Source organism: Rhinoraja longicauda, chromosome 29 (assembly GCF_053455715.1).
Source record: "Rhinoraja longicauda isolate Sanriku21f chromosome 29, sRhiLon1.1, whole genome shotgun sequence".
Classification (NCBI taxonomy): domain Eukaryota; kingdom Metazoa; phylum Chordata; class Chondrichthyes; order Rajiformes; family Arhynchobatidae; genus Rhinoraja; species Rhinoraja longicauda.
This window is the reverse complement of record NC_135981.1, coordinates 2,324,906-2,350,137: the sequence shown is the minus strand read 5'-3', so window position 1 is coordinate 2,350,137 and position 25,232 is coordinate 2,324,906. Positions and strand designations below refer to the sequence as shown.

At 49.5% G+C, this 25,232-nt stretch overlaps 1 protein-coding gene across 2 annotated transcripts in view; it reads right to left on the bottom strand.

Moving 5' to 3' along the window:
- Nucleotides 1–25,232, bottom strand: part of LOC144607627 (uncharacterized) — a 52,115-nt gene that overhangs the window by 11,294 nt on the left and 15,589 nt on the right. Inside the window, exons 7-14 of one of the 2 annotated variants that reach the window (XM_078424573.1) lie at nt 24,506–24,655; nt 22,989–23,137; nt 21,903–21,972; nt 19,742–19,912; nt 17,709–17,924; nt 9,960–10,115; nt 8,537–8,603; nt 6,279–6,370 (exon numbers count right to left, since the gene is read on the bottom strand). In XM_078424573.1, coding sequence (XP_078280699.1) covers nt 6,279–6,370; nt 8,537–8,603; nt 9,960–10,115; nt 17,709–17,924; nt 19,742–19,912; nt 21,903–21,972; nt 22,989–23,137; nt 24,506–24,655 — 1,071 coding nt within the window. The remainder of the gene's footprint in view (nt 1–6,278; nt 6,371–8,536; nt 8,604–9,959; nt 10,116–17,708; nt 17,925–19,741; nt 19,913–21,902; nt 21,973–22,988; nt 23,138–24,505; nt 24,656–25,232) is intronic. The other variant, XM_078424572.1, reaches the window with a different exon arrangement.

Genomic DNA, 25,232 nt, shown 5'->3' with positions numbered 1-25,232 from the left:
AAAAGGAGCAGGAGCATTTCACTTCATTGCAGTGATTCAAAAGGACACAATTGCATCAAATCTTCGACATCCGAGCAGCAGTTCCTTATTCAACAGCACAAGTGCTCTGTCTCTCGGTGTCCTCCACAGCAGTGGAAAGCACAGACACGCCTACATCATCAACCCACTGCCACCACCAGGACAACATAGAAAATAGGTGTAGGGGTAGGCCATTCAGCCCATCGAGCCAGCACTGGCATTCAATATGATCACGGCTGATCATCCAGAATCAGTACCCTGTTCCTGCTTTCTCCCCATATCCCTTGATTCCGTTAGCCCTAAGAGCTAAATCCAACTCTCTCTTGAAAACATCTAGCGAATTGGCATCCACTGCCTTCTGTGGCAGAGAATTCCACAGATTCATAACTCTCTAGGTGAAAACACTTTTCCTCATCTCAGTCCTAAATGGCCTACCCCTTGTTGTTAAACTGTGACCCCTGGTTCTGGACTCCCCCAACATGGGGAACATTTTTCCTGCATCTAGCCTGTCCAATGCCTTAGGAAATTTACACGCCATTAAGGCCAAGATAAGATTTGATATTTTAAAGGTTGATAATTGAAAGGTGCAAGATGGCACGGGAACATGACATCTCTTTATGTACAGGTGTCACGTGCTGTACGCGTTTGATGTTTCAAATAGCACGTTTGTTCCTTTAATACTAAAGCTTGATTTACGCCCCCATATTTTCGGAATAACTCACTCTAATGTTTACTGCTGGCAACATCGTCATGTGTATGTTTAATTTACACGTCTTTGAATGAACCACTGCTTTTCAAGCACGTAACACCCCCCACCCCCCCCACATCCCGCTTGAAACACAAGGTGCCTGAAGAAACGAGCTGTTTTCACACTACAATCGTTGCAACTGAACTGTCCTACTGTGGCGGCACCCGGGGGCTAGGCCACTCCCTTGGTCATTCCACTCGGCACTCAGTGGACGGGAGGGATTAGGTCACTTCCTGGGTCAGTCCCCTTGGGTCAGGTGGTCTGGGACTATAAAGGGTTTGGGTGTGTCGACTCACGTTATTCTTGAGTGCGGTGTTTGATACCACAGGTAATAAAGTTATTAATTACTCACCTGGCATCTGGCCTTCTTCAGTAGGCACCTCAGCGGCGCACAGCGGAACTACAGTGCCTTTGACCGCGAGCTCCTTGCCCTTTACCTTGCGGTCCGCCACTTCCGCTATTTTCTCGAGGGGCGGACTTTCACCGCGTACACGGACCACAAGCCCCTTACTTTCGCTTTCGCCAAGGTGTCCGACCCGTGGTCAGCTCGCCAGCAGCGGCAGCTGGCTTACATCTCGGAATTTACTACCTCCATCCGTTTCATCGGGGGTAAAGACAACCGGGTGGCCGACGCCTTGTCTCGACCCGCTGTCCACGCCGTCCTGCAAGTGGCTGATGGAATCGACTACTCAGCCCTGGCGGCGGCCCAGCTGTCCGATAACGAGATGTCCGCCTACCGTACCGCCGTTTCGGGCCTCAGGTTGGAGGACGTTCCCTGTGGCACTGGGGGCGCGACACTGCTTTGCGATGTGTCCACCGGGCAGCCACGCCCAATCGTGCCTGTTGCCTGGCGACGCCGGGTGTTCGAGGTGCTCCACGGGCTGTCCCACCCTTCCATTCGGGCGACGACGACCCTCGTGGCTTCCCGTTTCGTTTGGCACGGGTTACGCAAGCAGGTTGGGCATTGGGTGCGCACCTGCATCCCGTGCCAAACCTCAAAGGTACAGCGGCATGTGCGTGCGCCGCTCCAGGAGTTCCCCGTCCCTCGCCACCATTTTGACCACATCCATGTGGACATCGTGGGGCCGCTGCCGCCTTCTCGGGGTTTCACCTACCTCCTGACAATGGTGGACCGTTTCACGCGGTGGCCGGAGGCAGTTCCACTGCCGGACACGTGTGCCTCTACTTGTGCCCGTGCCTTGGCGGCAAATTGGATTGCCAGATTTGGGGTTCCGCTCCATATTACGTCCGACAGGGGGCCACAATTCACCTCCGAGCTGTGGTCATCCATGGCCCAACTGCTGGGGGTTAACCTGCACCGCACCACAGCGTACCATCCGCAGGCGAACGGCCTGGTGGAGCGTTTCCACCGCCAGCTCAAGGCCGCTCTGAAGGCCCGGCTCGTTGGCCCGGACTGGGTTGACGCGTTGCCGTGGGTTTTACTGGGTGTCCGCACCGCCTCCAAGGAGGACTTGGCCACCTCCTCGGCGGAATTGGTTTACGGGGCTCCGTTGACGGTGCCCGGAGAGTTCGCTCCCCCCGCCCAGGGTCAGGCAGAACAGCCCTCAGCCGCCCTGCAACGCCTTCGGGAGACGGTGGGCTCGCTGGCGCCAGTGCCGACGTCTCGCCACGGTTCGGTCACATGTCCCTTCCGCCCTGCAGGACTGTCCTTTTGTGTTCCTGCGTCGGGATGCCCACCGGCCACCCCTTCAGCGGCCTTATGAGGGACCGTTCAAAGTGCTTGAGCGGGGCTCTGCCACCTTCGTGTTGGACATGGGGGGTCGTCCTGAGACGGTCTCTCTTTCACGGCTGAAGCCGGCGCATGTGGACATTAGCCAGCCGGTGCTACTGGCGCAGCCTCGCCCTCGGGGTCGTCCCGTGTCCCGGCCCTTACCCCCGAAGTTCCCGCGGGTGCCTTCCCCTGGCGGGGTGGTTCTGCTTCCTGCGCCCGCCGTGGCGCGCACACGGGCTGGCCGTTTCGTCCGTCCCCCTGTCCGTTTCGTGCCTTCGGTTCTTGGGGGGGGGGGGTCCTGTGGCGGCACCCGGGGGCTAGGCCACTCCCTTGGTCATTCCACTCGGCACTCAGTGGACGGGAGGGATTAGGTCACTTCCTGGGTCAGTCCCCTTGGGTCAGGTGGTCTGGGACTATAAAGGGTTTGGGTGTGTCGACTCACGTTATTCTTGAGTGCGGTGTTTGATACCACAGGTAATAAAGTTATTAATTACTCACCTGGCGTCTGGCCTGATTACCGCGGTGACCGCACCCACTACACTACCATCAGCGAGAGAGCGGTCCTGACCTCCCGTCTACCTGATTGGAACTTTGAACTTTCTTTAATTAGACCTCCTCAGACTTCAATGTTTTATCTTTGCATTAAATGTTGTACCTTTTATCCTTTATCTTTGACCTGTCGACAGCTTGGCTGTATTCAAGCATTGTCTTTTTTTAACTAGTTGGCACGCAAATAAAAGCTTTTCATTGTATCTCGGTACACGTGACAATAATAAACTAAACTCTTGTATTTGTGTACGATTGTGCTATGTATGGTATCATTTTACAGGATTGTATGCAAAACAAAGAATTTCTGTATCGAGGCACAAGTCTGGCACGGTGGCACAGTGGCAAAGATGCTGCCTTACAGCGCAAGAGACCCAAGTTTGATCCTGACTGTGTGTGCTGTCTGTACGGAGTTTGTACCTTCTCCCTGTGCTCCGGTTTCCTCTCAAATTCAAAAGACGTGCAGGTTTGTAGGTCAATTAGCTTCTGCAAATTCTCCCTAGTACGTAGGATAGACAATAGGTGCAGGAGTAGGCCATTCGGCCCTTCGAGCCAGCACCGCAAGGCAATATGAGCATGGCTGATCATCCACAATCAGTACATCGTTCCTGCCCTCTCCCCATACCCCCTGACTCCGCTAGAACTAGTGTATGGGTGACCACTGGTTGGCATGGACTCGGTGGGCTGAAGGGCCTGTTTTCACGTCTATCTCTAAACTCAGCTAAACATAGGACAATAAAGTATTACGGACTATTGAATGTTTTGATTAATGTTCTCACAAGTGCACATGCTTGGCCCTGCTAAAACCCATCTTCCTCTCTGACTACTTCTGAATCGCACTCCTTGACCAAATTTTCTGGTCATGGGTTGAACAACTTCTGATGCTGTTCAATGTCAAACTTTGCTTTACTGTTGAGTACCGGAGAATCATTGACCTCGTTAAAAAGTGTTATTGATGGTACTCAATCCTGGAGAAACACTGGCAACTCATGAACAAACAACATAAAACCAATGAAATACAAAGGATTAATCACCTTCTGACAGTTCCCAAGGACAGTTGCACCTGTGCATTTTAATAAGATTTATAAAATCTAATCTAAATCCAAAATCACAACATGCCCAATCATTCCCAGTGGACCTGCACTTTTATTAGTGTTGAAATGAGTCCTTCTTGTTACTTTCAGTCAATGTCAAAGTAAGTACTTGGAGTCGTAGAGTGATACAGTGTGGAAACAGACCCTTCAGCCCAACGCCCAAACAGGCCAACACGTCCAAGCTAACTAGTCCCACCTGCCCACATTTGGCCCATATCCCTCCAAACCTGTCCGATCCATATATCTGTCTAACGGTTTCTTAAATATTGGGATAGTCCCTGCCACAACTACCTCCTCTGGCAGCTCGCTCCATACACCCACCACCCTTTGTGTGAAAAAGGTACCCGTCAGATTCCTGTTGAATCATTTCCCCTTCACCTTAAACCTATGTCCTCTTGTCCTTGATTCCCCTACTTTGGGCAAGAGACTGTACATTTACCTGATCTATTCCTCTCATGATTTTATACACCTCAATAAGATCACCCCTCATCCTCCTGCAGTCCATGGAATAGAGACCCAGTCTACTCAACCTCTCCCTATAGATCAGACCCCCTAGTCCTGGCAACATCCTCGTAAATCTTCTCTGCACCCTTTCCAACTTAAAACACTTTCTTACCTTGTGACTATTGATGGAAAGATACAGCACGGAAATAGGCCCTTCGGCCCATTGAGCCCACGCCAACCATCGATCAGTTCCGTGTTACCCCACTTTCACATCCACTCCCTACATTGTAAGAACAATTTACAGAGGGCCAATAAACCCACACATCATTGGGATATGGAAGGAAACCGGAGCACCCGGAGAAAACCCACGCGGTCACAGGGAGAATGTAGTAACTCCGTACGGACAGCACCCGTGGTCAGGATCGAACCCGGGTCTCTGGCGCTGTGAGGCAGTAACTCTACCGCTGTGAAACTCATTGTGTCACCTCGGTTGACGTTTACACTGCAGTTATTTTGACTCCAAATGTACAGTTTACTTATAACTATTAAAATAAACAATTTATTCATCTTCAACTTGCGGGTATCATTGATAAGGCCGCTATTTAATACGTGTCCCTTATTGGCCCGGAGAAGGGGTCGGTGGGGGTGGTCAACATCCTTGACCAGCGCTGATGGGGAGGGAGTTAAAGGATTTAATTCCAGACACAATGACGTAACGGTGAGACATTTCCACGGCACGATGGCGTGTCTATTTAGTTTAGTTTAGAGATACAGTGGGGACATTGAGTCCACCCCGCCCAGCGATCCCCGTACACTAACACTATCCTACACACTAGCGACAATTTACAATTTTTACCGAAGCCAATTAACCTACAAATCTGTACGTCTTTGTAGTTTGGGAGGAAACCGGAGTGCCCGGGGGAAACCCACACAGTCACTCGGACGTTGCAAGTAGTTGCACCCCATGTGGGCAGTCTGGCGGTGCGGGGTGGTGCCTCTTTCTCTTCTGGAGAGAGCCTGGCACAGAGTTGTGATCAATGGGACCGTGAATGGCGGCCAGCCCATTCAGGCAGCTCGTTCAAAGCCTCGCTGTGCAAACCACACGAAGCACTTGGCCCAATGCGAGGTTCGAAAATGTTCAAAAACTCACGAGAGGGAAAAGCAATTCCCACCGGCCACTGGATCAACAACCGGGGGCAAAAATTTCAGGTAAGCCTCAAAGAACAGAGGAGGACCAAGGAAAAGTTTATCAATTCAAAGCGTGGCTGGGATCTGGAGCACATTGTTTGAAGGACGACAGCTGCAAGATTAAAAAAGAACGGACAAAAATAAAATGGCTGACGATGGCAAATGTGTAAGGCATCCAGTACTAGGATTGGAGATGAGGTCATGAGTGATAGGAATAGAATTAGGCCATTCGGCCCATCAAGTCTACTCCGCCATTCAATCATGGCTGATCTATCTCTCCCTCCTAACCCCATTCTCCTGCCTTCTCCCCATAACCCCATTCTTCTCCCCATAGGTTGGGGAGAAACCAATTAGAAAAAACTCTTCTAAAGGAGCATGAATATGAACGGGCTGAATGGCCACATTCTGTGCCTCGGGACTGCATCCGCTCTTGTGAACATTTGTCTTATGGACAAGTACACCACTAACCAGCGTGAACTCAGCATCTTGTTTGTAAATCGTCACTCACCACAGCCTCCAACCTGTCCCCATGCTTTGTCCTTATTTCAGCTAACTCAGTCCCCGGATGTTGCATTGTCAACCCCACTGAACTCGCTTCTCCTCATGGGGCAGAAAGCACAGGGTAAAGAGACAAAGACCAGCACACAGTTTGTAGAGTACACGCTTACAATGCTACAAACAGCCACTGAAGGAGCACGTGCAAACCTATTGCAAGATTGGTCATTTTTAAGGTGTAGGGAAAAAAAACCTGCAGATGCTAGTTAAAATCGAAGGGAGACACAAAATGCTGGAGTAACTCAGCGGGTCAGGCAGCATCTCTGGAGAACATGGATAGGTGGCGTTTCACAGAGTGCTGGAGTAACTCAGCTGGTCAGGCAGCATCTCTGGAGAACATGGATAGGTGATGTTTCACAGAGTGCTGGAGTAACTCAGCAGGTCAGGCAGCATCTCCGGAGAACATGGATAGGTGGCATTTCACAGAGTGCTGGAGTAACTCAGCGGGTCAGGCAGCATCTCTGGAGAACATGGACAGGTGACGTTTCACAGAGTGCGGGAGTAACTCAACGGGACAGGCAGCATCTGCGGAGAGAAGGAATGGGTGACGTTTCGGGTCGAGACCCTTCTTCAGACTGATGTCAGGGGTGGGGGTTGTTCCTACGCTACATCACTCTCTGACTATAACGAGATGGCACCACCACTGGGTACAAGAGGCTTCAGGAGGTTTCAAAGCTACAGAAAATGCCGAAGAATAAAATTCTTCCCATTTTGAAATCACGCAGCACAGAAAGAAATACATTCTTGGCCGTATAGGGGGGTGGGATGGAGGGAATTTAATTTTTTTTTAATGAAAAAAGATATCCAGCACGGAAACAGGCCCTTTAAGCCAACTGTCGACATCAACAATTGAGCGCCCTTGCACACTAATTCTATGGTAATCTGTTTTCCCCCCAGAATCGACCACTACCCTGCATCCTTGGGGCAATTTAGGCAGCCCAATTAACTTACTGACACGCATGTCTTTGGGTTGTGGGAGGAAACCAGAGCACCCGGGGGAAACCCACGTGGTCACAGCTCCACACAGGCAGCACTGAAGGTCAGGATTGAACCTGGGCCACTGTAGTTGTGAGGCAGTCGCATTCCTAGCTGTGACACCCATGGTTGTGGTATTTGCAGGTGTGCAGCCCAAGTCCCAAAATGGTTCAGGCATGGCACAGAGAACGAGAGATACTAGAGTAATAAGATGAAGGGTCTCGACCATCAGTCTGAAGAAGGGTCTCGACCCGAAACGTCGCCCATTCCGTCTCTCCTGAGATGCTGCCTGACCTGCTGAGTTACTCCAGCATTTTGTGAATAAATACCTTTGATATGTACCAGCATCTGCAGTTATTTTCTTAGAGTAATAAGATGAACCACTCCGTTGAAATCGCCTATACTGAAGTGTAGTACGCAAAGGAGTGGAACGGCTGCCATTTTAGTAGGCAAAACCCGCCGTTCGCTATGCCTCTCGCAGTGTAATCAGTGTTTTGGGGGAACAGTATGTTTGATGATACCATTAAAATGCAGAATATATCTCATCCATCAACTCACAGATTTTTGTTATTTTTCTTTTCAAATGTCCCTGCAAGTTTCTGCCTACTAAAATGGCGCTGTGACTTACTACAGTTTTTAGGGTCGAGTGGTCTATCTTGCTCTGCTCTATTATCTTTGCAGCGAACTGACAGAGCTATGCAATACTGCAGTACCAGGCTGCTGCATAAGGGGTCCTCAGTGAGCTAAGTACCACAGCTACAACGTTAACACAAGACACAAAATGCTGGAGTAACTCAGCGGGTCAGGCGAAAGATGTCAGACTGGAGTAAAGGCATAGGTGAAATTTCAGGTTGAGATACTTTGTCAGACTGGATTAAAACAGTATTTCAGCACAGCTGTCTATTCACACAGACACACATGCAGTCACAAACACACACAGGCATTAAAATCTGTCCTGTTATTTTGAATCCTCGAAATCCTAACCTGGCCAATTTACCCAAGATAATGTACTGAAATTTGTAGTCGTGCTTCACACTTAAGGCAACTTATTTGAAACAATTAATTAAGTCTTTCTCTTTCCCCTGATCATTCCACTATGAAGAGGGTCCCGACCCAAAACGCCACCTATCCTTTTTCCTCCAAAGATGCTGCCTGACCCGCTGAGTTACTCCAGCTTTTTGTGTCTCTCTTTAGTATAAACCAGTTCCTTGTTTCTACATTTTTCCATTTCTCTACCTGTCTCTGCATTTTCCGTGATCTCAACAATCTCCTTGAATGGAAAGCTGCATTTGTTCTTGTCTTCCTGTTGCACAGAAAACAGATACCAGATTTTAATTTTGGAAATGCAAGAAAGAGCTTACGACAAAATGTTTTCATACAATCAAAAGTAATTCAGCAAGTTGGGAGGCAGGGAGAGGAGGTCAGAGGTCTCACTAAATCTTCCCACGAGGTGGCAGATGCCAAGACTGACACTGGCTGTGTCAATGGCAAAGTTGGTCACAGAACCTAAACACTAGTTCCACGTTAGTTCTCGCTCCAATTGAATTTAGAATAGATGGTGGCAACAAATTCTGGATCCATTCCATTTTTAGTTTAGAGATACAGTGCGGAAACAGGCCCTTTGGCCCACCAAGTCTGCACGGACCATCAATCACCCGTTCACACTAGTTTAGTTTAGGGATACAGTGCGGAAACAAGTCCTTTGGGCCACCGAGTCCCTGCCGACCTGCGATCCTCGCACACTAATACTATTCTACACATACTTGGAACAATTTACAATATTACCGAAGCCAATTAACCTACAAACGTGCACACCTTTGGAGTGTGGGAGGAAACCGGAGATCCCGGAGAAAATGCACGCGGTCAAGGGGAGAGCGTACAAACTCCGTACAGACAGCACCCGAAGTCAGGATTGAACCCGGGTTTCTGGTGCTGAATCGCAGGGACTCTACCGCTGCGCCACCGTGCCGCAGGTTATGGCAACACGGTATAAAAGTATACCATGTTTTGGTAATCTCTGACATTTCAGTTTAGTTTAGAGATTCAGCATGAAAGCAGTCTATTTAGCCCATAGAATCCGTACCGATAGAACCTGTTCACTAGTTCTATGCTGTCCCACTTTCTCCTCCATTTGCTACATAGTAGGGGCAATTTGCAGAGGCAAACACGCTGTCTTTGGGATGTGGGTGGAAACCGGAGCACCCATTGGAATCCCACGTGGTCCAATGATACTTTATTGTCACATATCGAGGACAAATCTGACCAAAGTGGGCCCACTGGTTGAGGCACATTCGCAGCTGCCACGACGGGTACAAGTAGCACAGGAAAGGCTCCCCTTTCATGCGTGGCAAGGCCAGGGTTTCCAATATTAATGTGTGGAAGAATTTACTCTCCACTGGCCTCTCTATTCTTCAGTGTAAACACTGAAGCCCAAAATTAGCATATAATAAAATCACCTGAAAACTTTGTAATTAACAGCAGCAGTCCTGACATCTTGGACATGATATTGCAAGCAAGTCCCAGAATTGGCACTTACTGAACATCTATCTATAGATGTTACTACAATTTCATCATGCATATAAAGGGCATGTTTAAAATAAAACTGGACTGTGCTCTCAGGTAGGCTGCTTACTCTCATGCAAAGATCCTAGCAACCTACCAATAATGCTTTCAACTTGTCGATCTGTTTATGCAGTCTCTGGCACTCCTTGTACTTTTGTACATAGCAAGACTTTCCTGTCAGCAGTTTAGTCTTTAAACTTGCAATCTCCTTCTGGATGTGATGGTCTGCAGTGGAACCCCCCTCAGCACAAGCCTATAAGCATAACAGACACACATGGATACATAACGGCAGTCTCAGGAGGGCTTCTATAGACAACGTGTTGTGTGTGGCATTGCGGAGTCTCGAGGCTCAGCCAAAAGGTGTATGGTTTAATGTGGATAGACACAAAATGCTGGAGTAACTCAGCTGGACAGGCAGCATCTCTGGAGAGAAGGAAAGGGTGACGTTTCAGTGTGAAGACCCTTCTTCAATGTGGAACTTACTGGCGCACTCTCTTGCCTGCATGACACACCCGAGTTCATGCTATACGGACACTCCCCAACTTAGGCAATAGGCCACTTACCTAAACAATTCAGTACTCAGTTCCCAGTGCAATCAAGGCAGATTGTAATTCCCACCATGCTGTACGATCGGATCGCTCAAGTTCACATCGGCAACAAGCCGGCAATGGCGGCAGTACTTACCCAGAAGGCCGCGCGCTGCGGAAAGTGCCCTGGACACAACTGGGCACCACTGAGACTGTGTCAGGGGTTGTGGGGAGAGGGCAGGAGAATGGGGTTGAGAGGGAAAGATAGATCAGCCATGATTGAATGGCAGAGTAGACTTGATGGACCAAATGGCCTAATTCTGCTCCTATCACTTATGACCTAAACGATCTCAGCGAGTTATTTCAGGCAGGGGAGGGGGATGGCGATTTTGACCAAAGTCTGACATGTGTGGGTTCAAAGAACGTTACCCTTAGGCAAGCCATGGAGTGACTGTGTGTAGGCGAGATCATATATTACACAAACACTTTACGTTACTTCCTGAGTTTCCAGATATGACCCCCTAGAGTAGTTTAATGCCCCAATTTTGGCCCAAGGGTTTTAGTTTAGTTTAGAAATACAGCACGGAAAAAGGCCCTTCGGCCCACCAAATGTGCACCGACCGGCGATCACCCTGTACACTTGCACTATCCTACACACACTTGGGACAATTTACAATCTGTACTGAAGCTAATTAACCTACAAACCGAGTCCTTGGAGTGTGGAAGGAAACTGGAGCATCTGGAGAAAACACACGGTCACAGGGAGAATGTACAAACTCCGTACAGACAGCACCCGTAGTCGGTATCACAAAATGCTGGAGTAACTCAGCAGGTCAGGCAGCATCTAGGAGAGAGGGAATGAGTGAAGTTTCGGGTCAAGACGCTTCTTCAGACTTACAGTCTGAAGAAGGGTCTCGACCCGAAACGTCACTTTAAGGATAGCGGAGTCAGGGGATATGGGGAGAAGGCAGGAACGGGGTACTGATTGTGAATGATCAGCCATGATCACATTGAATGGGGTGCTGGCTCGAAGGGCCGAATGGCCTACTCCTGCACCTATTGCCTATTGGAAGAAGGAATGAGTGACGTTTCGGGTCGAGACTGGTCTCGACCCAAAACGTCATCCATTCCTTCTCTCCTGAGATGCTGCCTGACCCGCTGAGTTACTCCAGCATTTTGTGCCTACATTTATCTTACAAACTCTGTGAATTAAAAAAAGCTGGAATGCTCATATCTTTAGCAGACATGCATTATAGTTCTGTAGGTAGGAAAATAACAATGAATAAGATTAATGGTTTACAAGATTTTTTTAATATATCACTTTATGTGACAACGTCTGGTCACGTGTGTGACATTTTGGTTCACTGTCCAAGGAATGGCCCACAAACAGATCGTTTGTGTATGACCAGCACGATGAAACCAAACCATGACATCACAGGGTGGAGATGCCGAGTTCACGGTGGAAAGGCAGGAATCAATGCCACCTGAAACTTGTGCACTTGGGAAGCCACCCAACGTGGCAACAAGCAGAATACAAGGCTATCAAATGATAACTTCAATTGGTAACTGCATTTGAACTAAGAATCCAACACAACACCAATGTGGATAAGACAGGGAAATAAATCATAGTACATAAATTTATATTATGCTCCGCTTTTACCACCTAGAGTTTGGAGAAAGTTCTATATAAAGTCAAGATATGTCAAGATATTCACTTGATATGGACACAAAGTGGGTCAGGCAGCATCTCTGGAGAACATGGACAGGTGACGTTTCAGGTAGGGACCATTCTTCGGACCTGAAACATCACCTAGCCACTTTTTCCCCAGAGATGCTGCCTGACCTGCTGAATTACTCCAGCACATTGTGTCCTTTTGTGTAAACCAGCCTCTGCAGTTCCTGTTTGAACATTCACTAGACACGGCAGGAAATTGGCTAAGACTGGACCGCACAGTATCAGTCTTAATCAATCAACAAGATTTCTTAAAAGACGTTCTCTTGACTTAGAATCACATGCACGATACCACAGACCAACTGAAGTTGAACTTATTTTAAGATTGCAAACTTACTTACTGATTTTTCGTAGCCACGCACTTGGCAGTTCATCAACCTAGCCCAAAATACATTTTGAGCTGCAACTAAATGATGGATTCAGTGATATCATGAAAAAGCTCACAGCGTCACACAGCAAGTGTGTCTCGGACCGGTGCTGGAAACTATTTTGAGCACGCCGCGGGTTAGACAGTGAGAGGAAATGAAAAAATCCCTCATGTGGCTTACCAGAAGTAGATTCTTCAGCAAACAGACATAAATCTATGATATCAGCCACACAGCAAGTAACGTGTTGGCTTCAGAAGCAAGGCTGTGCATGTAATATGAACCAACAGAACAACATACCTGCAGGAATTGCAGGTTCACACATCAATAAAAGCCCATCTATTGGTGAGTGTTGTGTATCTTGCAGTCCTTTTTCAAAGGTAGTCCATCAGGGTCAAGGATGACCTGCTTCCACTCCTGAGCCTGATGTATATTTTGACATATATATTTTGACTGGTATATTTTACGCATTCTGAGCAAGTACTAATGGTTGGTGCCAGTGGATGCTAAGTGCTCCTGATGCTGCAAGTGTTTGGCCTCTATGTGCTGCAATTGCTGACATACTCAGTGTGAAGAAGCACTAACCTGATCAGGTCTGAAAAAAGGTCACCTATTTCTTTTCTCCAGAGATGCTGCCTGACCCGCTGAGTTACTCCAGCTTTTTGTGTCTATCTTTGGTTTAAACCAGCATCTGCAGTTCCTTCCTACACATATATTCAGTGCCAATCTTGGAATCACCTACTCCATTTCGAGTGGTTCAGGGACTAGGATTCCCATGAGTTGAAGACAACGTTAGCAATTTTATCAGGAGGCTTTGAGAACATCCTGGATGTGTTTTCTGTCTACCTGGGATCTCCCTACCACATTAAACATCAGAGCAGGGTGTCAATTTCAAGATAGACACAAAGTGCTGCATGTTCCCAATGTTGGGGGAGTCCAGAACAAGGGGCCACAGTTTAAGAATAAGGGGTAGGCCATTTAGAACTGAGATGAGGAAAAACGTTTTCAGTCAGAGAGTTGTGAATCTGTGGAATTCTCTGCCTCAGAAGGCAGTGGAGGCCAATTCTCTGAATGCATTCAAGAGAGAGCTAGATAGAGGTCTTAAGGATAGCGGAGTCAGGGGGTATGGGGAGAAGGCAGGAACGGGGTACTGATTGAGAATGATCAGCCATGATCACATTGAATGGCGGTGCTGGATCGAAGGACCGAATGGCCTCCTCCTGCACCTATTGTCTATTGTAACTCAGTGGGTCAGGCAGCTTCTGAGAAAATGGACAGATGACGCTTTGGGTCGGGACCAGTCGGATTGTTGGTGGGGGGGGGGGGGGGGGGGGGGGGGGTGGTGGAATGGGAGAAGAATCTAGGAGCATAAAAAAACTAGGATAAATCGACAAATCGGGCCGTCTACAGATGACCCAAGGCGTGGAGGTTCCCTGATAGGCTGTTTGTTGGGTGTAGACAGCATGAGCACAAGAGGGTTGCAGTGTGTCAATTGTGGAACCGGTTAGTGCACCTTTAGAGGAGAAAGGGGAGGAAAGGTGGTGGTGGGGGGGGAGGGAGGGGCGGGGGAGGGGGGGGGGGCGGGGAGGGCAGTGTTTGAAGTTAGCTAAAATGAGAGAATTCAACATTTACACTGCTGGATTGCAAGCTACGACTGAAGAAGGGTCTCGACCCGAAACGTCACCCATTCCTTCTCTCCTGAGATGCTGCCTGACCCGCTGAGTTACTCCAGCTTTTTGTGATACCATTGCCAGTGAGGCTACATATTGGAGGAACAGCACCTCTTATTTTGCTAGGGTAGCTTGCAATCCAGCAGTGTAAATGTTGAATTCTCTCATTTTAGCTAACTTCAAACACTGCCCTCCCCGCCCCCCCCCCCTCCCCGCCCCTCCCTCCCCCCCACCACCACCTTTCCTCCCCTTTCTCCTCTAAAGGTGCACTAACCGGTTCCACAATTGACACACTGCAACCCTCTTGTGCTCATGCTGTCTACACCCAACAAACAGCCTATCAGGGAACCTCCACGCCTTGGGTCATCTGTAGACGGCCCGATTTGTCGATTTATCCTAGTTGAAGAAGGGTCTCGACCCGAAACGTCACCCATTCCTTCTCTCCTGAGATGCTGCCTGACCCGCTGAGTTACTCCAGCTTTTTGTGATACCTTCGATTTGTACCAGCATCTGCAGTTATTTTCCTACACTCACTGGCAATGGAGGAGGCCCAGGTCAGAAAGATCAGAGTGGGAATGGGAAGGGGAGCTAAAGTGGTTAGCATTTGGGAGATCCAGTAGGCCTTGGCAGACAGCACACGAGTGTTCGGCGAAACCATCGCCGAGTCTACGATTTGTCTCACTCGATGCTGCAGATGAGGTTCCAGGAAGTGCATGTGAACCTCTGCCTCACCTGGAGGGACTGTCGGGGTCTCTGGACGGAGGCGGTTCGGGTAGGAAGGGATGAGGGAATCAAGGAGGTGTGGTGGGGGCAGTCTCTGCGGAGGGCAGAAAGGGGCGGAGATGTGAAGTTGTGATACGTGGTGGGATCACATTGGAGGTGACGGAATTGTCAGAAGATGGTGCGTTGGATGTGGAGGCTGGTGGGATGAAAGGCAGGGACCAGGGGACTCTGTCCTTGGTGCATCTGAGGGGGACAGGAAGTGAGAGCAGAACTGCGAGACACAGAAGAGTTGTGGGTCAGAGACCCATCTACAACGGCTGGGGGTGGGGGGAGGATCCACCTTCACTAAAGAACGAGGACATCTCGAATGCCCTCATATGGAAAACCTCATCTTGGGAGCAGATGCTGTGGAACTTGGTGGCAGCCATAAGAATTGAATCTGAGGAAGGGTCTCAACCCAAAACGTCACCCATTCCTTCTCTCCAGAGATGCTGCCTGACCTGCTGAGTTACTCCAGCACTTTTTGTCTATCTTCGGTGTAAAACCAGCATCTGCAGTTCCTTCCTCCACACAAGAATTGTCTGGCCTTCTAGTGGAGCAGACCAACCACAAATTACATCCCCGACCTTGACCGGACGGAATGCTGGCATCTGACGATGGATTTGGAGAACGTTGTTCAGGCAGGTTTGGAGGAGCCATGCCTTTGCCTTGAGATACCTGCTATTGCCTAGGTGTTTTGCTACAGTATGCAGGATCCCCCGATACTCGACAGCCTACGAGAGCGGACCTCCATTCTTGAACTCTCTTTCCGTTAGTTATTGCGCACGACAGTGTGGAACAGTCACTTGGATGTGCAGAGAATGGAAGGATATGGGAAATTAGATTAGTTCATTTTGGCATCGTGTTCGGCACAGACACTGTGGGCCCAAGGGCCTGTTCCTGTGCTGTACTTTTCTAAGGTTCCCTTGATTCTCATGCTGTCCACACACACACACACACACACACACTTGGGGCAATTTACTATCGCAAATTGGCCTAGTAACTAGCACACCTATTGATGTGTGGCAGGACGTCTGGTTACCTGGGAGATGGGCACAGCAGTGCAGTAGAGCTGCTGCCTCACCGCGCCAGAGACTCAGGATCAATTCTGACAAAGGATGCTGTCTGCATGGAGTTCGTATGTTCTCCGTGACTGCGTGTGCTTTCCCTGGGTGCCCTGGTTTCATTTATACATGTCAAAGACGTGCAAGCTTGTAGGTTAACTGACTTCAGTAAAAATTGTAAATTGTCCCTAGTGTGTGGTGTGCGCTAGTGTAACAGGGATCGCTGGTTGGCACGGACTCGGTGGGCCGAAGGGCCTGTTTCCTCAACTAAATCTGTATCTCTACACTAAACTAAACGTGCAAGTTAATTGGCTTAGGTAAAAATTGCAAATTGTCCCTAGTGTGTCGGATAGCGTTAGTGTACAGGGATTGCTGGTCAGGTCAGACTCGGTAGGCAGAAGGGCCTATTTCTGCGCTGTCTCTCTCTCATCTAATCTCCTAAAGCTACATAGAGAGAGATTGGACAAACTACACAGTTATGAATCTGCTCGCATGTACAGTTCTGGAACAGTATAAAAGCGCGAGAAAAATGAATGCAAGGAGTTGTTACCAGATCTTCGAGGAGATTGGATACTTTCAGTGAACTCTTGAAATAGGCCCTTCTGCCTACCGAGTCTGAGCTGAGCTGACCAATCTCAAGTAGCGGCGCCTAACGGCTGCGGCTCGCTAGCAGTCTGTTCGTCTTTTTTCCCTTTTTTTTTTTGTTGTGTGTCGGTGTTGGGATGGGTTTTTTTTTTTTTTTGGTTGTGTATGTGTGGGGGGTGGTGGTGTGGGTGTGGGGGGTGGTGGTGTGGGTGGGGGAAACCTTTCTCTTTTAGGTCTCTTCCGAGCGGGGTGCTGCTCGGCCGCGGGGCCTTCCATCGCCCGGTGCGGCTCGGCTGCGGGGCCTAACATCGCTGGTGCGGCTCGGCCGCTGGACTTAACAGTGCCCGGTGCGGCTCGGCCGCGGGGCCTAACATCGCTGGTGCGGCTCGGCCGCTGGACTTAACAGTGCCCGTGCCGCGGGGCCTAACATCGCCCGGCGTGGTTCGGCCGCGTGACTTTTCATCGCTGGTGCGGCTCGGCCGCTGGACTTAACATCGCCCGGTGCGGCTTGGCCGCGGGGCCTTCCATCGCCCGGTGCGGCTCGGACTTAACAGTGCCCGGTGCGTCTCGGCCGCGGGGCCTAACATCGCCCGGCGCGGCTCGGCCGCGGGACTTTTCATTGCTGGTGCGGCTCGGCTGCTGGACTTAACATTGCCCGGTGCGGCTTGGCCGCGGGGCCTTCCATCGCCCGGTGCGGCTTGGCCGCGGGGCCTTCCATCGCCCGGTGCGGCTCGGCCGCGGGACTTAGCTGCGCACGGCTCGGTCGCGGGGCCTTCCATCGCCCGGTTCGGCCGCGAGACGTCTCAGCGCCCGGTGCGACTCGGCCGCGGGGACTTCCATCCCCTTGCGGGGACTGTGCGGGTCGTTCGGGGACGAGCTGTCTGTCCGTGGGCGTGGGGAAGAGAGTGGAAGTTTTGTTGCCTCCATCACAGTGAGGGGGTGTTTGGAGTCACTGTGATGGACGTTTGTGTTGGGGTTATGTGTCTTGTGTTCTTTTTTGTGTATGACTGCTATGTAGTTTCGTTCGGTACCTTGGTACCGAATGACAAATAAATAAAGCTCTGTTGATTTCCTTTTACAGCCACATTAACCAACTAGTGTGTTGTGGACATATTTGGAAGTAGTTTTCCGGCATCATTACCTCCTTCTTCAAAAAGATTTGGTCGACCGTTTCAAACTTGCTTTTCCAGTGCTGGATCTCCTGCTGGGCCTCAGACAGCTTCTGCTCACTCTGCTGCTGGCTGGCCTGTGCTGCTCTCAGCTCCTCCCTGGTCTCAACTTGTTGCTGCTGGGACTCCTGGACTTTCTCCTCCATCTCCTTCAGGCACTGCTGGAGCTTCTCCACCTGCTCCTGGAGCTGTCGGTGCCAACAAGAAAATAGGTCACCAGTCATAGGAGCAGAATTAGGACATTCGGCCCATCGAGTCTACTCCGCCATGCAATCTTTCCCTCCCAACCCCAATTCTCCTGCCTTCTCCACACAACCCTGCCTTCATACAGAAACGTATAAAATTATAAAAGGACTGGACAAGATAGACGCAGGAAAAATGTTCCCAATGTTGGAGTCCAGAACCACGGGACACAGTCTCATTTAAAACTGAGACGAGAAAAAACTTTTTCACCCAGGGAGTTGTGAATTTGTGGAATTCTCTGTCACAGAGGGCAGTGGAGGCCAATTCACTGGATGAATTTAAAAGAGAGCTCTAGGGGCTAGCGGAATCAAGGGATATGAGGAGAAGGCAGGCACGGGTTACTGATTGTGGATGATCAGCCATGATGACAATGAATGGCGGTGCTGGCTCGAAGGGCCAAATGGCCTCCTCCTGCACCTATTTTCCGTTTCTATGTTTTTTTTAACCCGACAACCTTACGAACCAAGAACCTGTCAATCTCCATGTTAAAAATACCCAATGACTTGGCCTCCACAGCCGTCTGTGGCAATGAATTCCACAGATTCACCTCACTCCGACTAAAGAAATTCCTCCTCATCTCCTTTTTAAAGGCATGTCCTTTTATTCTGCGTCTGTGCCATCTGGTCCTAGATTCTCCCACTTGTGGAAATATCCTCTCCACATTCACTTTATCCAGGTCTTTCACTGTTTGGTAATGTCAAAGAGGTTCCCCCCCCTCACCTTAAACCTATATCCTCTGGTTCTCGATTCCCCTAGTCTACCCAATCTATTCCTCTCATGATTTTGTACACCGCTAGAAGATCCTATAAATTGTCCTTACTGTGTGTAGATAGCGTTAATGTGCAGGGAACGCTGATCATAGCCTAGGTGATATCTCAGGTTTCTAGTGCTTAGTTTCGTTAAGAGATACAGCATGGAAACAGGCCCTTCGGCCCACTGAGACCGCACCAGTCATTGATCACTTGTTGACTATTGGTCCCCTTACTCTGGGCAAGAGTCTCTGTGCGTCTACCCGGTTTATTCCCCTCATGAATGAGGTGATAAGGAGAGGGAGAAAGCAGCAGCGGGTACAGAAGAGGCAATGTTAGGGGAGTGACGAGCTGGGGTTAGTAGACAATCCACAATAGGTGTAGGAGGAGGCCATTCGGCCCTTCGCACCAGCACCGCCATTAACACTGTGATCATGGCTGATCATCCACAATCAGTGCCCCGTTCCTGCCTTCTCCCCATATCCCTTGACTCCGTTATCTTTAAGAGCTCTATCTAACTTTCTCTTGAAAGCATCCAGAGAATTGGCCTCCACTGCCTTCTGAGGCAGAGAATTCCACAGATTCACAACTCTCTGGGTGAAAGAGTTCTTCCTCATCTCCGTTCTAAATGGCCTACCCCTTATTCTTAAACTGTGGCCCTCTGGTTCTGGACTCCCCCGACATCGGGAACATGTTTCCTGCCTCTAGCGTGGAATTCTCTGCCACAGAAGGTAGTTGAGGCCAGTTCATTGGCTATATTTAAGAGGGAGTTAGATGTGGCCCTTGTGGCTAAAGGGATCAGGAGGTATGGAGAGAAGGCAGGTACAGGATACTGAATTGGATGATCGGTCATGATCATATTGAATGGCGGTGCAGGCTCGAAGGGCCGAATGGCCTACTCCTGCACCCATTTTCTATGTTTCTATTTTCTACGTTTAATCCCTTCATAATCTTATACGTTTCAGTAAGATCCCCTCTCATCGTCTACATTCCAGTGTACACAAGCTGGGTACCTGTTGGATCGCTTTGGCGTTGGAAGCCTTCAGCTCCTCAGACTTGCTCAGGGCTTGACGTAGGCGGCTGATCTCAGCCACACACTCCTGCTGCAGGTTCTGCACCTCCACCAACTTCTTCAGGTTCTCCTTCAACTTCTCGTTTTCTTTTTTTTGGGTTTCAAAGTCAAACTGGCGAGCAAGCAAAAATGGAAGAGAACGACACTTATTCGGCAGAAAATAAAACGAGGAGGATGGTGGAATTAACCTGCCTCTACCAACCTGCTGGTGGACTCCTGGTGGGCAGGTTGGTAGATGTTTAAGTGTGCGTTATGCAAGTGTCGCAGGTGCTGAGGTTAGGGTTGTGCACTGATGGTGTGATGCAGAGAGTATAGGGCCAAAGGGCACAGCCTCAGAATGAAAGGATGTACTTTTAGAAAGGAGATAGCAAAGATTACGTGGGTGGCAGTGGAGGTGCTGCTTTAAAGTGTTAGAGACCCGGATTCAATCCTGATTACTGGTACTCGTCTGTACAGAGTTTGTACGCTCTCCCCGTGAGCTGTGTGGGTTTTCTCTGGGTGCTCCGGTTTCCTCCCACACTCCAAAGACGTACTGGTTCGTAGGTAAATTGGCTTGGTATAATTATAAACTGTCCCTGGTGTGAGTAGAGTGCATTAATGTGCGGGAATTGCTGGTCGGCACGGACATGGTGGGATGAAGGGCCTGTTTCCGCACTGAATCCCTAAACTAAACTAATTTCTTTAGCCAGAGGGTGGTGAATCTGTGGAATTCATTGCCATAGACAGTGGTAGAGGCTGTCTTTGGGTGTTTTTAAAGTGGAGATTGATAGGTTCTTGATTAGAAAGGGTGTCGTAAGTTACTGGGAGAAGGAAGAGGGAGAAAGGTTGAGAGAGAAAAAATAGATCAACCATGTTTGAATGGTGGAGTAGATTCGATGGGCCAAATGGCCCAATTCTGCTCCTCTACCTTATGATAGACAATAGACAATAGGTGCAGGAGTAGGCCATTCAGCCCTTCGAGCCAGCACCGCCATTCAATGCGATCATGGCTGATCACTCTCAATCAGTACCCCGTTCCTGCCTTCTCCCCATACCCCCTCACTCCGCTATCCTTACGATGGTTGTTTGGAAATCGCCAACATTTCCTTATAACACGGATGGTGGCCATTTCTGTCCATCCAACTGCATTCTTTGTTAGTTTTCCCTGTAAACTATTCCCTCCACTTTCCCCATTCAGAATCTACTGCTCTTCCACACTCTGAGACCAATTTACAGAAAAAGGCACAAAATACTGAGTAACTCAGCAGGTCAGGCAGCATCTCTGGAGAACGCGGATCGATGATGTTTCAAGTTGGGACTCATCTTCGGACTGATTGACTGGGGGAAGAGGGGGGGAAGCTGCTTGGAAGAGAGGAGGGGCAGGACAAAAGGTCCTGAACTGATTATTCTGAAATGATCAGAAAAGGCGCTCGTACATCATGTATGTGGACACAAAATGCTGGTGTAACTCAGCAGGTCAGGCAGCTTCTCGGGAGAGAAGGATTGGGTGACGTTTCGGGTCGAGACCCTTCTTCAGACTGATGTCAGGGGAGTGAGCGGAACAAAGATAGGATGTAGTCAGAGACAGGAAGACTAGTGGGAGAAATGGGAAAGGGGAGGGGATAGAGGGGGGAAGCAGGGACTACCTGAAGTTAGAGAAGTCATACCGCTGGGGTGTAAACTGCCCAAGCAAAATATGAGGTGCTGTTCCTCCAATTTGTGCTGGGCCTCACTCTGACAATGGAGGAGGCCCAGGACAGAAAGGTCAGATTGGGAATGGGAGGGGGAGTTGAAGTGCTGAGCCACCGGGAGATCAGGTTGGTTGAGTCGGACTGAGCAGATATCGTGCATCTTTCCTTCATTTACCAAGTTTACCAAAACTCTTGCTAGTTTTCCAGGATGCTGTTGGAGTAGAGTTCCCATTTTCCTTGCATGCTGCAGAAGGGAACTTGGAAGTGGGAGATCCCGCTGGGAACAGATGTGTTCAGGGGAGGTTCTCACTGTCTATCCCATCTCCATTTCTTGCTACGTTACAACCATCAGTCTCAGTAAATCTTCCCACAATCTCTCCCACACTCAGCAGGATGTTAACACAAGCCAGTGCCGGATGTTAATGGCCTTACCCGAACTAGTTCGAGGTTCTCCTGTGCAACTTTCAACTCGATCGCGGTCTTATTCTTTATTTCTGCCAAACTGCAAATCAAAACGCCAAAAATATATAAAAGTCAAAATACATTTCGCCAAATTCTGTTTGCATAAAATGCAAAACATTCACAATTATTTGTTGAATACTGGCATTCACACCTGCATTCCTAATGCTTTACATCAGATTCCACTTTGGGACAGAGCAACCCAGGTGAAACTCAACCAAACCTGAAAATCCCAGCAATAGTGTGTCTGGATTAATTCCTCTGATGAAGTCTTCCATGGGAAGATGTGGGAGAGAGCAAGGGGTGGGGGGGGGGGGGGCGAGAGAGGGAGTATGAAAGTACGATACTTCCTCATGTCCCGCATGGAGGAGGAAGTTAAAAGTAAACCTCATTGGGATTTGCTTGGAGTCACACAGGGATCATACCAGATTAGAGGGGCATATTTTCCTCCTTAGAGCAGAATTTCACTGACCCCATGGAACCATTGAGGGACCCAACCTAAAACGTTCTGTCCACGTCCTCCATAGATGCTGCCTGAACGGCTGAGTTACTCCAGCGCTTTGCGTTCTACATTTACCACAGGCATTGACTGTGAGTCAGAGATGCCAACAAGCTTGTGGGTTCACAAGCAGTTCACTCAAGAGACCAGAGTACAATTTTCTGAGGCGCACACCCAACAGGGAATGAGGAATCACAGCTCTGCTTGAATGTGCTTTCTTAAGCAGTCACAAAGGTGCAGTCTCCAACAGTCTGGCCTGTTTATCATTCAATTAGTGCTGACACACATTACCCGTCCTTATCTCGGTGTCTCCCAGTCCCCCAACTCCCAGTCTCAACAAGGGTCTCGACCTGAAACGTCACCCATTCCTTCTATCCAGGGATGCTGCCTGTCCCGCTGAGTTACTTCAACATTTAGTGTCTTTCTGACAAAGCAAGCAGTGGCAATCTTCGTGTGTGGAGCTCGCTCTACATTGTAACAGCCCCTTGTTGTCTGCACTTACTTTGAGATGACCCCACACAGTGAAAGGTGCCAGAACAATGAACACCCTCCCCTTTTACCTTGTCAACTCTGTCTCCTTTGCACTGATTTCCACTTTGAGACGCTTGCTTTCCTGCTGCAGTTGTTTCAGTTTCTCCACAGCTTTCTCGTGTTTCTGCTTCAGTTGCTCAAGACAGCCTTGTGATGTCTCCATCTTTGCCAGCAAGCTCTTAGAAAGAAAAGGAAGCGGACCTGATGAGCACAGAGCGATGTTCTGTCCAAATCAATGTTCTGTCTAAATCCTCACAGACTCTTCCCAGTTACAAGGGGCTCAAAGGGGCAGCTGGACACTTCCACAACTGCAGGGGCAATAAGTACAGGCAATGGAAGGTTGATGGTGGTTTAGAGATACAGCATGGAAATGCCCTTCGGCCCACCGAGTCCGTGCGTTCCATTGTTCACATGTTCACACGTTAGTTCTATGTTACATCCACTCCCCACACAAGAGGGACAACTCATGGAGGCCAATTAACCTTCAAACCCACACATCTTTGGGATGTGGTACGAAACCGGTACACCCAGAGGAAACCCACGTGGTCACAGGGAGAACGCGCAAACTCCACACAGACAGCACCCAAGTTCAGGTTCGCAGCCCGGGCCTCCAGCGATGCGAGCAGGTGGCTCTACCAGCTGTGCCACCCCCATGCAATTAGATGTACTGGCACTCCTCGACTTCTGCGGATCCTTGCACAAGTCAGATGTCATGCAAGTCAGAAACGGAAGTGCTACAGCGCACAAGTAAATTTACCCATTCGATGTGAAGACCACCGGGGAGATCCGGGGCGGAGACCACGGGGGGGGGGGGGGGGGGGGGGGGGCGGGAGGAGATGGGGGTGGGGGGAAGCTCCGGGTTGGAGAGCACGAGGGGGCGGGAGGAGATGGGGGTGGGGGGAAGCTTCGGGGCGGAGAGCATGGAGCATGGGAGGAGATGGGGGTGGGAAGCTCCGGGGCAGAGAGCACGGGGGGGGGGGGGGGGGGGGGGAGATAGGGTGGGGGGAAAGCTTCTGGGCGGAGAGCACGGTGAGGGGCTCCAACGCGGAGACGGTGGAGGGGAGCATCCATGAGGACAGCTGACTGACTCGCTGAAACAGCCGTGTGCGACTGTACTGGTGCACTCAGCTGGCTTAAAGAATTCTTTACACAACTGCAAGCTTACGCCAGTCCAGGAGCGGCTGTTTTGGGGAATACCAAACTTAACGAACAATTCTGAAGCCAGCGAGTAGATTCCAGAGAGTCTGAAATTATTAGCTTGGCAATAGATGGCATCGAGTGACATTCCAAGTTTACCTTGTGTTCGATTTATTCACAAAATGCTGGAGTAACTCAGCAGGTCAGGCAGCATCTCGGGAGAGAAGGAATGGGTGACGTTTTGGGTCGAGACCCTTCTTCAGACTGGAGAAGGGTCTGAAGAAGGGTCTCGACCCGAAACGTCACCCATTCCTTCTCTCCCGAGATGCTGCCTGACCTGCTGAGTTACTCCAGCATTTTGTGAATAAATTGATTTGTACCAGCATCTGCAGTTATCTTCTTATATTACCTTGTGTTCCTTCTGCAAGTTGAAACATGCAGTCTCTTTCTCAGTCAGATCCTTTCTCAGGTGCTCTGCCTTTTCATTCTGGGCTTTCATTTCCAACTCGCTCTTCACCTTCTGTTCCAGCGTTTGCTTTTCAAGTGCCGTCACCTCCTTCTGTTGTGCACAAGAAAATTAAGTGGGTCGGGGGGGGGGGGGCGAGGTGAGGCGTGCGATGGAGAGAAAGCAAAAGTAATCATTGTCCACACTAAGAAGAATACCAACATACCATCAGCCAAACACCTGGAAATATAGCACAAAGCACAAAACGCTACCCACAGGTGCTACCTGACTTGAAGGAATATTTCCTATTTCAGAATTCACACATCTATTTTTGTTTTTCTTTGCTCCCAAATGGCCTGGATCTATTCCTCTGAGACATTCCCATCACCCTAGAGTAGAGGTACAGTCATACAACATGGAAACATGCCCTTCAGCCCAACTAACCCGTGACGACCAAGATGCCCCACATAGGCTAGTGGCATTTACCTGTGTTTGTCCCATATCCCTCTAAACCTTTCCTGCGCATGTACCTGTCCAAATGTTATAGTGCCTGCCTCAACTACCGCCTCTGGCAGCTCATTGCACATACCCATAACCTTCTGTGTGAAAAAGGTTCCCATTAAATTTTTCCCCTCTCACCTTAAACCTACGTTCTCTCGTTCATGATTCCCCTATCCTGGCTCAAAGACTG